Source organism: Lissotriton helveticus, chromosome 5_1 (genome assembly GCF_964261635.1).
Source record: "Lissotriton helveticus chromosome 5_1, aLisHel1.1, whole genome shotgun sequence".
Classification (NCBI taxonomy): domain Eukaryota; kingdom Metazoa; phylum Chordata; class Amphibia; order Caudata; family Salamandridae; genus Lissotriton; species Lissotriton helveticus.
In genome coordinates, this window is record NC_136065.1 from 1,731,176,920 (window position 1) to 1,731,193,398 (window position 16,479).

The following is a 16,479-nucleotide window of genomic DNA, read 5'->3' on the forward strand; positions in this document are numbered from 1 at the left end:
TACAGGCGATAATACGATAATTACAAAGTACATGACGGTCTGCTTGAATAATTCAAATTTAAAAAGAACTTACATAAATGTGCAAAGAGGAAACCATAGCAATATACATGGTGTGTTGAAGGTTTGTGTTTAACTGTTATATCTAAATGGAGAAAATTAATTTACAGGTAACAACTGTAGTCTAGTCGTTCATTAAGTCCCTTAGGTTGAACCGTGGATAATCGATGTATCCAATACAATTCGCGTCTTAATAAGTGTTGTGTATTGTCTCTTCCAGGCAGTAAAGTTACCATTTCCAGAATGCAAAACCTAAGTTGACTCGGATTGTGATTAAGTTCATTAAAATGTGCTGCAACTGTAGATTTAACTGCTTTCAGGCGTATATTGCTTTTGTGCTCAACTAGTCTTGTTTTGATCTTTCTTGCTGTTTGTCCCACGTGTGAGAGTCCACATGGGCATTTCAACATATATATTAGGTTTGAACTGTCACATGTCCCATTGACTCTGAGCTTGATTTTGGTTCTTTGTGACGGGTGGTTGATTTCGTTGCCTTTAATTATCGAGTTGCAGTTCCCACAATTGTGACATGGCAATGTACCCTTGTATTCTTTTGTTTGCGACGGTATTTTTTCTTTCAACAGTTCTTTGATATTTTTAGTTCTTTCATACGCGAAAATTGGATGGCTTGTGAATAGTCCTTTAAAATCCTCTTCTGGGGAAAGTAATGGCCAATGTTTCAGAATTGCTCATTTGAAATGATAGCTTCTGGTGGAATATTTTGAAACGAATACTGTTCTTCTTTCTTCCTCCTTAGCTGTGGGTAGTAACAATTGATGTTTGAAAATGATGCTATTACCCACACTATACCACTAGCAAAAAGACTATATATACTACATTTTTGTACATAAAAAATTAATACCACTTTAACAGACTTTCTGAAAGTTACGTTGTACAAATACTCAGTAAGCTACAACTTACAACAAACAAACAGCATATTAATCATATGGGCGAACCCTAATGCATTTACCAATACTTGTTTAACATTGGTGGTTCTTTCTTGTGCGTAAGCTTTACTGACTGACTGTGGTAATGCACCCACTTTACACTCTCCTGAATAAGCCTTGGCTGCCCTCCACAGCTACCCCTTGAGAGCTTTGTTTATCATGGACCACTACTATTATCACTAAGGGTTGCCTCAACTCTGTGAAAAGTACCTCACCAATAGGTGTACACCATATACTGAGCCAGACTCGTACAAATAAATGCATATTATTTAATATGTGTGTGTAATAAATGTCATTTTCCTTTTAGTGAGAAAAAACATGATTTAGACAGTAATTTATTTTGTGTTTGTGTTGTTGCATACCAGTGAACAGGAGTTACTAGTCCACACCACCTCCGCTGAGTAGCCCTTGGACTGCTCTGTTTCACTACCCTCAGAGAGTCAAGTGCTACAATGGGGTACTTGTTTCCCAGCAAAGAGAAATGTGTTGACTTAGTACTTGGACTAACATCCTTCGCAACTTATTACCCAATTTCTAACATTACCCATATATATTATACCCCAGTGCTATTGAACAAAATAGAACCCACATTGAGACTAAAATGTTGCAGCTGCCCATTTTGGTGATTGATTAATAACATACATTCCTTTTGGAGCCGACAGCTCTGTTAGGACGTATCACCAATATTGTGACACATTCTAGAGGGCTCACAGCTCTTCTGTTACTATTTGCCACACGCAGAGCAGAGCGTAACTAAGAGGCCCTCTACCCAGGACGGTGGATTGGATTTGTGATACCGCATTTGTCTATAGCATTACATACACCTTTGCTTCACTTTCAGTTGTCTTGAGGGACCTCTGAGATACTAATAGACCTACACAAATATGCACCTGCACAGCATGCTGGACATCATTGATTAATTTAACTCATGATATGATATGTGTTATTGAATACAAACAGGATTCATGTATGCCTCTCTATAGGAAGGTGCGAAAATGGTCTCAATATGAAATAGTGAAATGCTAATTGTATGGAACTGTCGGATGTTGAGACATTTGGCTCTGTTGCCTAGTCATGCTTTTGCAATATTGACCAGTACACATATTTGAGTCTTCAAACAATTGCTTTTGATCTGGTGGATATTGATTCATATATGCTATTGTACAATATACCAGACACAAGTATACATATTGACATATGGAAAGTCTGTTTCATTATTTGTTTTTGAAAAACTTATAGTAAAAGTTAAACAAAAAAGAACCAAACAAGGGTTCACTCTGCCCCCTTTTCCTAACATTGGACTTTAAACACTTACCATAGCTATTAGAACCAGTGTAGCACTATTGTTTATTTGTAGATGATTTAATTTTAAACATTTCCAATCCAGTGATTTCATTTTCAGTACTGTTACTCCTCCATGAATGGTCACACTTAGTTATATTTTTTATTTTGCGTATATTTCAAAATAAGCCAGTTTTCATTTGGGAATACAGGAAAGAACAGATTTAGTATCAATAGTTAAGAAAAATAGCGAACATTTGAATACATTCAATTTGAAGAGATCATAACATGAAATTGAACTTGGTAATACTAAATTAATCACACTCTGTTAGCTGTTATCTGATACATAATGCGATTCAAATTATCCTTGTTAAACCTGGAGTACCTTGATGTATAATTATTTTTTTATATTTGTTTATTACATGTTTCTGGGTTCCAAATTGCAAAGCAATTCTAGCTTGTAAAAACATATCAAGGTGGCTTTGAAATTTCCAGATCTTAGGAATTAAAACAGATCAGCAACCTTACTTAATGCTAGACATTGGTACCTCTCACATAACTACAAATTTGGCTTAACGGCTTAAATCTGTCAATTAGAGTAATTGTATAATGACACAGCATATAAATATGACCATGATGAACAGTTTAATCCGATATAGACAGTACGAGAAGCAATAATGCAAATCAGCTGTCTAAGTGAAGAAAAGACAGTGTAAAAGATTTATCTGTACTCATTTTAAATTTGCCTTTACAATTTCCTAATGAGCAGGTATAACTCTGGGTATAAAGAATAGGACCAGTGAGATATAATGACAGCAGAGAGACAATGAATATGCGATATTATAATAGGGAAGCAAGCCCCCCCATCCTCATTCCCAGGGAAGCGTTCTCCAGGCCCACAACACTGAGTTCGACAGGTCCTCCTGCCCCGCTGATAAAGAAGTCACAGTCGCTGAATCTGGATCTTATTCAGACTCTTAAAGAAAACCTACGACGAGCCAAAAACTATATGGTAGAATGTACCACTTTGCCTTTTTTCAAAACATTTCTCACAAAGGGCTTACATGTTACTGACGAATGCAGCCAAAATATTTTGCCTAGAGGTATAACTCTTTGCAAGACTACATGTTTGTACTTGTGTTAAATACCAAACAAAATCAAGTATTATTGGCAAAATATTGAACTGCAAGAAAAGTGACACTTTTTAAAGGTCAATGAGTACTTCGAAAATTCTTTCAATTATTTCTTGTGTATTTCATCCTAGAAACCTTGCAGATAATAAGCTTACAATTCTTGCCAATGGAACATTTGAAGCATGGCACGGAATGCAGTTTTTAGCGATTTTGTAAGTTCTTTCCAAATTGCACTAACATGTAAGAGAATTCAAAGTGCAAGCATTTATGTCCTCATCATGGTTTATGTGTATGTTATGACAAGCATAAATATAGTAAAAAAAAGGTATGATAAATATTACTCTCGCAGTTTTAATTGCCTGCTAAATGTAAAATGAATGGCGTGTTTTTCAGTGTACATTTCACCTCAATAACATCAAAGGCTTACTGCCTGCATGTGAGTTTGGCTACAGTCACAGTACTAAAACTAAGGGGCCCATTAGGATGTCGGGCGGATCGCCACCACCATGCAGGCAGTGGCGATCCACCCGACATCCTTGCCGCCCGCCACCCGGCCGCCACCCATTCCGCCCGCCATATTTCTATGGCGGACGGGACTATGGCTGACGGAAAGACCGTCCGCCGCTTTTCCGCCCCGGTCGCCTTGTGACCTGGACGGAAAAGGTTTAATATGGTGGCAGTGTCTATCCGACACCGCCAGCCATATTAGTATGGGCTTTTGTTAATGCCTTTCCGCGGCGGTATGGGTTGAGGGGGTGCACATGGAGGGTACCTATGGTACCCCCCGCATTTCAAAGAACAATGTGGCAGGCACCGCGAGGTGCCTGTCACATTGTGCTTTGAAATGCACAACATGTATCTTTACCATTGCGGCGGGCGGTGCTTTGAGCACCGCCCGCCGCAATGGTAAAGATACAGGATGCGCCCGCCACTGTGGCGGACGCATCCTAATACGCCCCACAGGGCCCTCGCCCTTATGGCGGGCGGTCCCGTCACACGATGGGATGGCGGGCGGACTAAGTGCGACCGCCATCCTAATGGACCCCTTAATTTCCAGTCCTTAGCGTTGCTTAAATAGCAAGTTTGACGATCAGATGGCTGGTTATTTGTAATATTTGGAATTTACACTGTTCAAAGAAAATCTATAATTTGATTAGGCAACACCTTGTTTCAAACTGTTGATGATTAAATATTAAATGATAAAAATTATATGGATTAAAAAACAGTTCATTCATTTTCATGATAATGCTGACAGATGGTGTACCAAACTCTTCAATTCATATTTTTCACTTTCATATTGTCATGAAATCATTATCTTAATGATTACTTATGCCAATGTTATATAAAAGTATTTTTACAGACCTACAAGGACTTCACTTTACATGGCTCATGATGTAGAAGAAAATGTTATTTATTTTTACGAAGCAAATCCCACCCATGGAATCGTACAGAGGAGGTCGATGACCAGCATCATTAATGTTGAAATGGACACAAAATCACTTATAACTATAACATAAAATGTTTCATAGAAGAAGAACTTTCCATATTAATGCTTCTTTTGTTGTTCCTTCTTTGTATTAACATTCAGTTCTTTCACACTTGCAAAGCCTTGAGAAATTAATGACAGCAGCATTTTTAATGGATACTTCTTCCCACAAGTTTCTCACCATATGAATATCCCAGGCACCAGATTCAATCCAGAAACAGTCGGTTCCCAGTGCTGCCAGTTGTCGCTGTGCAACTCCAGATATAACTTCTGCTGCCTTGGCATGACAACATTGGGCTCTATGATGTTGCCTGTCACTCTTTCACCAGTTCCTGTTTTTCCATACCTGGCTGATATGGGTCAAGAGTGCCCCTTTGGTTCCCCCCCAGATTCTTTAAATATTTTGAGCGTTTTCAGCAAGCAACTAAGGGCCAGATGTAGGTAAATAGTATTTACCGATTCTAGAATACCGAATCTTACCGATTCGGTATTTTAGAATCGGTAAATGCTATGTAGCAAATAATTCGGTAAAAATTACTGAATCGTCAAGATTCGATATTTACCGAATCAGTATTTACCGATTCGGTAATTGCCATTCATTCCTATGGGCCTAGAGGCCCATAGGAGTGAATGTCAATTACCGAATCGGTAAATACCGATTCGGGAAAATCGGGAAAAATCGGGAAAGAGTCAAGGGTGGCAGGGTGTCACATTGACACCCTGTTGCACCCCTGAATAGTGCTTGTGTGCACATGTGGCACACATGCATGCCCTAAGGTCATGTATGTCTGTCACATGGCACAGTTGAAAATGCATACATTTGCATTTTCAAAGGTATTCGTAATTTACCACCAACTAATAATTGGTGGTAAATAACGAATCCTTAAAGCACATGAGCACTCTTTAAGTCTTTAAAGACTTTAAGTCTTTAAAGTGCTTCCTACATGTCATTTACCGATTTGGTAAATACCAAATCAGTAAATAATGATTCGGTAAATACCGAATCGGTAATTACCGAATCATCCCCTACATAGCAAAGGGTCTAATAACGGTCGTTAAGCCTGAAATTTACAGAATTTCGGGTTTACTGACCGGTAATGGGCCACCTACATCTGGCCCTAAGTCAAATGCTGACTCCTAACATGTCAGGGATCAAACTTTGTGGCAGATATTACCTGTCTGACCCCTCCCCTCCGCCACCATAGGGTCTGGTGCCTGATCATAGTCATTATGTTTACCATATTTGTACGAGTTCCCTTCCTCCTCTAAGAAACGGTCCGACTCAGGGATGGTTAGGAGAGCTGACAGCACCTTTTCCTGAATCATTTGAAGCCGATTCCAAGTCAAATAATCTCTGGGGGATTCTTCCATATGGGATGCGTTTTTATAACAAGAGTGTTATTGATTTTCAATATAACAATTGTTGTTCTCTCAAGGTAAACTCAATGTACACACTATTTCACACAGATACCCCCAGAATAAGCCTATTGTCCCAACCGTCCACCGTAGCACCGGCCTCCACACCTGGAATACTCATTTGGTCTGTTCTGGGAGAGGCTCTGGGACTGGCGTATCATAGAGAAAACCTGTTATGTTATCTAGTCCAACTCTTTCTATCTCTCCCTGGTATGTCGGTCCTCCCAGCCCTCTTGTAACCAGTCATTCTCTGTGAGGATGTGTGCTGCCCAGTAATACAGATGGATAATTGCCATGGCGAGGTCTTTTCGTACATTGTGCGGACGCATGTACCAAAGGCAACCCTAGGGAACTTACTTGCTTATAGGAACCACCTCCTGAGTACAGCTAGAGTGTTAAACAAGGTCTGAAGAATGTGGAGGTGTACAGCTACTGCCCGTGCAGGTAGGAGCGCTGGGGTCGGGGGGAGGGGGATTTTGACAGACGACGATTATTAATTTAATTTTCCCTTGTGGTCGTCTGTCGAATCCCAACCCAGCCCCACCACCCCACCCCTCTTACCTGCACAGGCCGCAGCTGGAGGGGGGTGTTTTGAAGGGCACAGAGCCGCCGCGGGAGGATCATCATCTCAAATAGGGCAAGCCTGCCCATGGGATTAAGGCATGCAGAAGGTTTAGGCTCCAGGTGAATTCTGGTTCCCAGGTATAGAAATTTAGGGCGGCATTTTTTGATCCTGGGTACCAGGTTTCATCTTGTCGGTTACCACGCAGGGGCGCCAAGAGGGGTGTATCCCAGTTAACCCATAGATGAGAGGCCGAGCCAAAGTACTCAGGATGCGGATCAGTCGAGGTCCCGTCACAGCGGGCTGGGCGAGGAACAGGAAGGCTTTGTCCTCCCTTGCCAGTCACCAGTCAAAGCCCCATACCTGTGAATCCCAGTGCATCCAGGCTGCCAGGCGCTCTATGGTTTGTGCAAACAGAAGGTGCGACAGGGAACATCCCTGTGTGGTACCACTAACACCCCCCCACTCCTCCGGAATGGGTAATCTAGGTTATAAAGACCCATTTATTCTCATTTGCGCCTGTGGGGCTACATACAAAACCCTGATGTGGGCCTAGCAGCGGGAGCCAAGGCCCAGTTTACAAATAGTTTGCCCCACGAAAGACCAGTGCAAAGTATCAAACTCTTTCTTGAAATCAATAGGCATAAATGCTGCTGGGCCTTCTTGTGACCAAATACAAGCTAGCACCAGGTGGACCTTTCTAATACAATGTTGTGTGCTATGGTGAAGCTTGAAACAACATTGGTCTGGATGGACTAATGGGGTCAGTCCCCTCAGAAGTCCGTTAGCTAACAGTTTAGCATGGAGCTTGACCACTATATTGATCTGTGAAAGGGAGCAGTATGAGGCACATTGGTTCGGTGGACGGTGAGGTTCTGTGATTTTCGACTTCGCTTCGTATTCAGCCGCCATTTTGTGTCCAGTCGCCATTTTGTGTTGCCTTTACTCAGGCAGCACGGCGAACATAGTGTTTTTGCCTTTCTAGCTGCTATGCGTCTCTTCTGTTAAAAGTAACCCCCTGTCCTTGTTTACGAAACCGATGTCAGGGTCTGGCCGAGCTTGTTAATCCATGTCTCGACGGATTGATCCTTGTTTTAGTTGACTGTTTGAGTCTCACCATTCTTCCTTTACTTTATCTTATTTGACTGGCCTTCGCATTCTCTCCTTGTATTCTCCTATTACACAACTATCCTTTGAGGCAGGCAAATACGTCCTGCCACCTGCAAATTGAATTACATGCACTAGCATTGAATAACTTGAGGGGAGGAGAGAACACGGGGTCTGAAAGAAGGGCCTACTCAAGATACTTGATAGCTTGTTTTCAAACTTTTCCTATTTGTCAGTTTTGTATGTTTTGGGAGTAGACATTGTAAATATGTGTGCTATAAAAGATTGTGCGCCACGGAATTAAGTGGCAGTCTCCTAAGAATATACTTTTGTACTTCTTGGATAACTGTGCTTAGCTGCAGCTAATAAACTCGTTTTTCTACGCCTAACAGAGTGTCTCGTGTCTCTGCCTGACAAGGCAGGTGAAGCCGGAGATATTAGGTGTGCCCTGCGCCGCTCGGCCCATAAGGCCCGGTTCTCCAACTGCCCAGTTTTAGCAGGAAAACCAGTGTTGCTAGGTCCATCTTCGATAGAAATTGTCCTTTGGAGATCGCTTCCATGAGCATATCTAAGATGCAATGGAGGATCTCCGGTAGAAACTATCTGATAGAGTCTTCTAGTCGCAGATTTTTTACCTCAGAAATATCTCCAGGCGGCAGATTGGCTCCGGAAACTTTTTCTTGAGCAGTACCCCCCCATTCCCAGTCAGGCCCCTAAGTTCAATAGATGGATCCTGACCAGCGGCAGTCATACCAGTTTAATCTTCTGGTGGCACTGGTCATTATGTTGACACTCCCAGCACCTTTGGCAGTGCAATCCCCATTCTAATCAGTGACACGGAGGTGAAGTGGTGTTGTCTAATGCTGACTCTGGTGCCGACTGGAGCCACACCTTCCAGGCCAGAGCCTGAGCCCTATTCCTATGGGCTAGGACCTAGGGAGGATTGGGAGGGTTGCTTGATCCTGAAGAATCCCTAGATCCCGCCATGGACTTGCGGGATCTAGGGATTCGGCTGAGGCCAGTGGACTGGACCCTTTCCCATATACTGGCATGCATTATCCCCCCTACCATGACTACCAAGTAGGTAGCGTCTTTTGCTTTGGTGGTAAGAAGTGCAGCTGAGGTCCTGAACCTTAACCTGCTCTCAGTGGCAGTCAAAACTAACAACTTGACAGAGGTGCTTTAACCGGGAGTGACCCCCTCAGAACTGCTTCTTCCATTTATTGATGACCTGACTGACATCCTGCTTGGGACTTGGTCCTAGGCCTGCACAGGGGCTCTCATGAAAAGGACAATCGACCTCCACCCCAGGGTACTCCCAGTTCCTCACGCAATGCCCTTCTCTGGAGAACTTGGTCGTCCAAGGCTCCGCTTCCCATGTAAATCCTGGAGCGTACCCTACCAGCCCACTAGATAAGAATTCGAAGAGACTGGACACCTTTATCACGAAAATGTTTTCTTCCACCATCCTGGTACTGCGGTCCATGAACACTGCATGCTTATTGGACTGTTACTCCTATTCTCTGTAGGATTTGGTTGTGGAGGTGCTGCCCATGATTCGGGAGAAGGTTTGGGCCATACTTTCCCAAGCTGTTGCTGACCGTAGTGATGTAGCTAAGTTCACAATCAGATGTAGACAGGATGCCACCAACGCACTAGGCTGCGGGGTTTCATCGACGGTTGCCTTACTGCACCACACCTGGCTGAGAACTACTGACTTTTCACGGGATGTCCAATCATCGCTGATGGACATGCCATGTGATAGTTTCCATCTCCTTGGAGACAAGTGAACTCTGCTGGAGCACTGCATGGACAGCAGAGCTATGGCTAGGTCCTTGGGCCTTTCCATAACCCCTCAGTGACCACAGTTTGCCTTTTGTGGCCACGGTAGGGGCTTCCAGCCATGTGTTTACCAACCCAGCCACCACGGCGCACACTCTTCCCAGAATCTGCGTGGCTGTGGATGAGGTACTCACAGACCCGGTGAGTCGGGCCGCCAGAGGTCTTGTGAGTCAACCATTCCCTGTGCAGCTGCAGTCACCAAACCCCTTTTATTTGTCTTGCACTATCATGGGCACACAGTGAGAAGCAGGACATGCCATCTCCTACCTCACTGGAGATCTATAACATCAGGCTGCTGGGTTCTTCAGATTGTCTGAGGGGGCTACTCTTTCCCCTTTATGACTGCCCCTCCACCAATGCCACTCTCTTGCAACAGGGGACCATCTCTCCTTGCTCTGCCAGCAAGTGATGGCGGTCTTGGCCAAAGGATCCATAGAGAAGGTCTTGAAGCCAGAAGTAGGTACTGGTTGTTATTTCTGCTACTTTCTGGTTCACAAGAAGGATGGATGCCTTCATTCTATCTTAGACCTGCGCCCTCTGAATTTTTTCCTCAAGAAGAAGTTAAAAATGTTGAAGCCCGCTTAAGTACTCTTGGACCTGGGAGACTGGATGGCAGCGTTGGACTTTCAGGATGTTGGGCCACAAGCACTTTCTGTTTGCTGTGCTTCCTTTTGGCTTTATCAGCACCCCTTTGGTTTTCACCAAGGTGATGGCGGGGGTTGCGGAGATCAGGTGTACCAGTCTTCTCCTATCTCAATGGCTGTTTGTTAAAGGCGGCCTAGTGGCAGGCTGTTGTCCCACACCTCCAGACTAGGGAAACTTTCTGCATTTGCTGGGGTTCACAATCAACGTGCCCAACTCCCTCTCGGATGCTGTTCTGTAAACTGTGTTTTTTCAGGCCTATCCTCCTTAATGGTTAGTCGAGGATTTTCAGGAAAGAGGCCCTGCGTGTCTAGAGATCGCTGGAACATCAGAGCATTTCCCTGGTGGTTTAACACCTGGTGGGCTTTCTGAACGCCAGGGTAGACAAACTCAGCGGAAGATGCCTAGTAGATAACGAATGACGTCTCCAACGGAACCAACCTAAAGTAATCCAAAAATAGACAATTACACAAGCTAAAAAATTTCCTCTAAAAACACAGGATGTGCTGAACCCAGGGCATGCAACAAGTGTCCATCTTATTTAAAGGAACGTGCGTGCAGAGAATGCAACAATATATTGTGGCAGGACACCCCAACGTGGTGCATCTTGAAAGCAAAGATACCCCCAAAAAGTGCATTACCAAACTGGTTCACACATCGAACATGCTGCCGTCAACAAACGCTATAAAAATGTGAAAAGTGCGATCAATAAAGCGCACTCACGTGTCCTTAACAAATTCAGGCTCTTGGGTGGGAGTTCCAGGAAAACTGTACCCCTCTGGGAGGCAATAATATCGCTTCCATAAAAGTATGTTCCGTCACCTGCAAGGGGGCTGACAATGTCAAGGAAACTGGAAAGGGGGCTCAATTATGGCCACCTCCACACTTCTCTTAGTGCAAGGTAAAAACACTACATACCTCTCGGTTTTTAAGTCTACAATGCACTATGGTGTCCGACCCTGGCGTTCACTCTTTCCCTCTGTAAAAATTTCCCTGCTGAAAATCAAGGATGGGACCAAATAAAAAAAAACATCTGCCACACAGGAACAAGGAACAGCCCCAAAAGGGTCAGAATAATCCAACACTCACCGTCTTCTGAAAGCAAGTAGCCGCTACGGTATTCCTCAAGTGTTCATGCTCTGATGAGCTACCGCCAATGATTAGCGTGGAGTTTAAAAAACAGAAACTAAATGCTGGTGTGGTCATGAGTTGACTATGCAACGAGCTAATCCAAGGAAAATAAAAAAAGACTCATGGAGTCTTATGTATGGGTCGCCATGGTAACCTTCACATGCGGGGCAATGCCAAAATATGAGTAATCCTCACGGTGTACCCCATAAAAAGCAATAAAAAATGTTAATAATAACAAAACCATTTCTTTAAATGGCAAAAGGGGAACCTGAAAAAAAATAAGTTTTTTGATAAAAAAATGTCCTCGTCGTTCTCACCTATACATGCTTCCTAAGGTGCATAAGAGTTTACAGTCACCTCCATTGATGCCCATAGTATCTGCATGCGGGTCAGTAGTGGAACCAGTGGGACAATACATTGATTGCTTTTTACAACCGATCGTTCAGAAATGGGAAACCCATGTTAAAGACACTACAGCATTTCTGCAAATTTTAAGATCAATTGAAAATCAAAACATGGATGACTGGTGGTTATGTACAGTGAACGTGACCTCCCTGTACACATCAATTCCCCTTAATGAAGGTCTAGAAGCTTTAGAATGGAGTCTATTAAGAAGTGAGTGTGAATGCGCCAATAAAAATTTCTACTCAAACTGATGAATATGCTCTATACCACAGCTATTTTTAATGGCAGAATATCTTTTATGCCCGATGTAACGGAACCTCTATGGGTTTTACGGGGGCTCCGTCCTACGCAAATACCTGGCAAAATTCGAACATGATAACATTTTACAGAATCCTAGATGGTGTGAGAAACTTATAACATTTAAAAGATACATCGATGACATATTCATCATTTGGAAAGGAGAATATCAACAACTTGAAGATAACATAACACAATTAAATTCCTGCAATGAGCATATTAAATTTACTCATCACATTGCTAAAAATCAGATTGCCTTTCTGGATGTCCTGATTACTATTAACAAGAACACTATAAAAACCAATGTATTTACTAAAAGTACGGATATAAATAACTGTTTATACTATCAGAGCTTCCATCAAGAATTTCTAAAAAAAAATCACTTACCAGTTTCGCAATTCATCAGACTAAAACGCATCACATCTAACCCAGAAGACGCAAATGAAACCATAAAAATGTCTGGAAAAAAGTACACCCAAAGAGGGTATCCAAAGAGATCGTTGATGAATCAATGAAGCTTGTAAGTTCTATGAACAGAGAATCTTTACTTGCGGGATCAAGAAATGAAAATAAAAAATCAACGATTTGCATACTGAAATATTTGATGCAAGTAAAGTAAATAAAAAAACATCATGAATAAACACGGAAGATTAATACAAAATGAACCTGAATTACATCATCTGTATGATGAGAAAATCACTTTTCTTTCAAGCGTGGGAAAAACGTTAAAGAATTTTTGTCTCACAGGAAAGATTCACATCAACAACATAAGTTCAAGGGCTTGCAGAGATGTGAGAACTGAACGCATTGTAATAATGTCATGGTGGGAAATGAATTCTCACATCCGAAGAAAGGCACAAAAATCATATTAAAATACACAAGTAAGTGTGACACCAAGAATATTATTTATGTGATTAAATGCCCCTGTGGCAAAATATATGTGGAGCTCACAGGGCGGAAAGTTAAAGTTTGTATTACAGAACATAAAAGCAATATTCGATTAAAAAATGTGAAATCGACACTGGCAGCACACTGGCAAGAAGCTAATCATCAGATTTTCCAACTCTGATTCACAATTTTGGAGGCAGTACAGTCACGTCCAGACATGGACCCACAAAAACAATTGTTACAAGCTGAATTTGGATTAGGAAATTGCAATCAATGCAACCGATCGGAATGAATGATTGCATTGAACTGTCATGTTTTTTCTAAATGCACATAAATATGTGTTGGCATGTATACTGTTCAATTTGGCTTTGGGTAAAGTATTATGTAAGGCTAATGAACTGTCAAAAGAAGTCACCCTGACCATTTTTATATAAATGATTCAGTAATTTTGTTCATGCAATTTACATTTAGATATTGTATTACATCACAGCCTTAAGCACCCTTGCTAGTAAGAGTTCCTGACCTAATGATGACACTAATGAAACGTGGTTAATGCTTTTTCTGGGAAAAATTGCTAACACTTGTATATAGTTGAGAAAACCGTGAATTTTCTGTGTAAAAGCAGCAGGCGATATTGTTTATATCATTAGCTGACAAGAATGGCGTATCATGGTCAAGCGAGTTTTCCACAGGTACCAACCACATAATAGGGTTGCGGACGCTTTAAGAACTATTCATTTTGAAAAGACGTTAATCATGTAAAATCTCTTTAAGTATTGTGAGAGCAGTCACTACCGAGAAAGGTCTCTCGCGCGCTATTCCACGAAAGAAGCAGCAGTCTTTAATGTAAGTGCTTTAATTAAACTTCTGCTAACATCGAGAGTAACCTCTGATGCGAAAGGTCTCCTATGCGTCCCCCACGATAGAAGCAGCAGTCTTGATACTTGGTAACCGTGTTATATATAATCATGTACGCACTCTCCGTGTAAACAACTGTGATTTGGTGAAACAATGTAACTAATATTTCGATACAGAAAAGTCCTTCACGCTTTTCCCTCGTTAGTTTAGCTTGCGCACAGTTAGTGTAGCATAGAATGCTAAAAGTCCATATGCCTGGCATAAAGTGAATTGGTATGTTTTTTAGAATCGGCAAGGTTGCTTTATGGTTTGTTCACTACTTTGTGAAAATATCATGAATATTGCAAAGGTAAAAAGATCGCATTATATTATGTAATGTGCTAGTTGAATCCGATATATTCATTGGTTGAACACCTAGAATACTTACATCATGCTGAACCCACGACAGTTAGAATTGCTATAAAACCTTTGTTTTTTGCTTTTCTTTTGGAATAATTTTTCGAATAAGTTAAAGATTTTAAGTTTGTATGTTTGATCCATGCTATTCATGTATTTGTTTTCAGACCCCTGAGGAAGGGTCAATTAAGACTGGAAATGCATTGGGTGCATAAGAAACTGCAATTGAAATGCTTTCGCATCTGAGGATATAAGATGCTAGAATTGAAAAGGATGTTTATATAAGAAAGAAAATTAAGAATAAAACTCCTTATGAGAAACTAATAAAGATTCATGTGAAAGTTATTTGATCGATAACAAGAGGAGAAAAATCACGTTTCAAGATAAAGGTGAACACATCTAAGGGAAAGGAGCTCCTGACCCACATTGTTTTGGATATTCAAGGGCACTGCCAGACACAGTACAACAAATGTCGTAGCACACCAAGAACAAACTTAAAAGGGAATATCATTTAAAATATCGAGTGCACAGAGAAAATTCTGTTTTAATAACCCTACCATTTTCATACCACACCCCTGATTCTAGGAAGAGGTGGAGCCATAATCTCTTGCCCTCTTCCCCTCTTTTTGGGCTGCCCCCCATACTTTGGTCTACATTGCCAGGATTATTTTCCTCAAATATAGGAGAAAATATGACATTAACCTGTGCCATCAGGTACGCTATGACAACCTCATTTATTTACGCCGGGAATTGTTTGTTTTTTATTTTTTTATTTGTTATGTCCCTGGCGACATTTTTCTTTAGGTTCGCCTTTCGTCAATTAAAGAAAGGGTTTTGTTATTATTAACATTTTTTTATTGCTTTTTATGGGGTACACCGTGAGGATTACTCATATTTTGGCATTGCCTCGCGTGTGAAGGTTACCAGGGCGACCCATACATAAGACTCCATGAGTCTTTTTTTATTTTCCTTATATTAGCTGTTTGCGCAGTCAACTCGTGACCACGCCAGCATTTAGTTTCCGGTTTGTAAGCTCCACGCTAATCATTGACGGTAGCTCGTCAGAGCATGAACACTTGAGGAATACCGTAGTGGCTACTTGCTTTCAGAACACGGTGAGTGTTTGATTATTCTGACACTTTTGGGGCTGTTCCTCATTCCTGTGTGTCAGATTTTTTTTTTTATTTGGTCCCATCCTTGATTTTCAGCAGGGAAATGATTACAGAGGAAAGAGTGAACGCCAGGGTCGGATACCATAGTGCGTTGTAGACTTAACAACTGAGAGGTATGTAGTGTTTTTACCTTGCACTAAGAGAAGTGTGGAGGTGGCCACAATTGAGTCCCCTTTGCAGTTTCCTTGACATTTCCACCACCCTTGCAGGTGACTGAACGATCTTATTCTTCCCCGTTGGGGTACCGTTTTCCTGGAACTCACACACAAGAGCCTGAATTTGTTAAGACCACGTTAGTGTGCTTTATTGATTGCATTTGTCGCACTTTTGTAGTGTTTGTTAATGGCAGCATGCTGGATGGGTGAACCAGTTTTGTAATGTACTTTTTGTGGGTATCTTTGCTTTCCGGATGCACCACGATGGGGTGTCCATGTACAATATATTGTTGCAGTCTCTGCACGCACATACATTTAAAGAAATTATGGCCACTTGTTGCATGCCCTGGGTTCAGCACATCCTTTGTTACTTAGAGGACAGTTTTTAGCTTGTGTAATTGTCTATTTTTGGATTACTTTAGGTTGTTTACTTTACCCTTGTCCTGATGAAGCCCAGAAGGAATGGGGGCTGAACATGTCAACAGTTTTGTTGGAAGGAATCCACTTGAAAACAAGATTCATAATTGCATTTCAAGGCACATTTAGTAAATGTCTGAAGAGGTGTAAAAACCTCATGTGCAAAGAGGATTACCTCACAGTGTATCGCCTTGATTGAGCACGCGAACACTGACTGATTGGAAAATAGGCAACAAAAAAATTGGTTTATGTTTGTGTCTAGAAATGTGTGTCTTTTTCTATAAATG

General features: G+C 41.7%; 1 protein-coding gene across 7 annotated transcripts in view; it reads left to right on the forward strand.

The window, feature by feature from the left end:
* LOC144753804 (uncharacterized) overlaps nt 1-16,479 on the forward strand; it is a 2,685,544-nt gene that overhangs the window by 587,799 nt on the left and 2,081,266 nt on the right. For 6 of the 7 annotated variants that reach the window (XR_013594537.1, XR_013594539.1, XM_078641375.1 and 3 more), the window contains one exon: nt 3,550-3,630. The exons of the other annotated variant lie outside the window; for it this stretch is intronic. Coding sequence is in view for 4 of the 6 variants with exons in the window: in XM_078641375.1 (XP_078497501.1) it covers nt 3,550-3,630 (81 nt within the window). In the remaining 2 variants the exon portion in view is untranslated. The remainder of the gene's footprint in view (nt 1-3,549; nt 3,631-16,479) is intronic. 7 annotated transcript variants of the gene reach the window in all.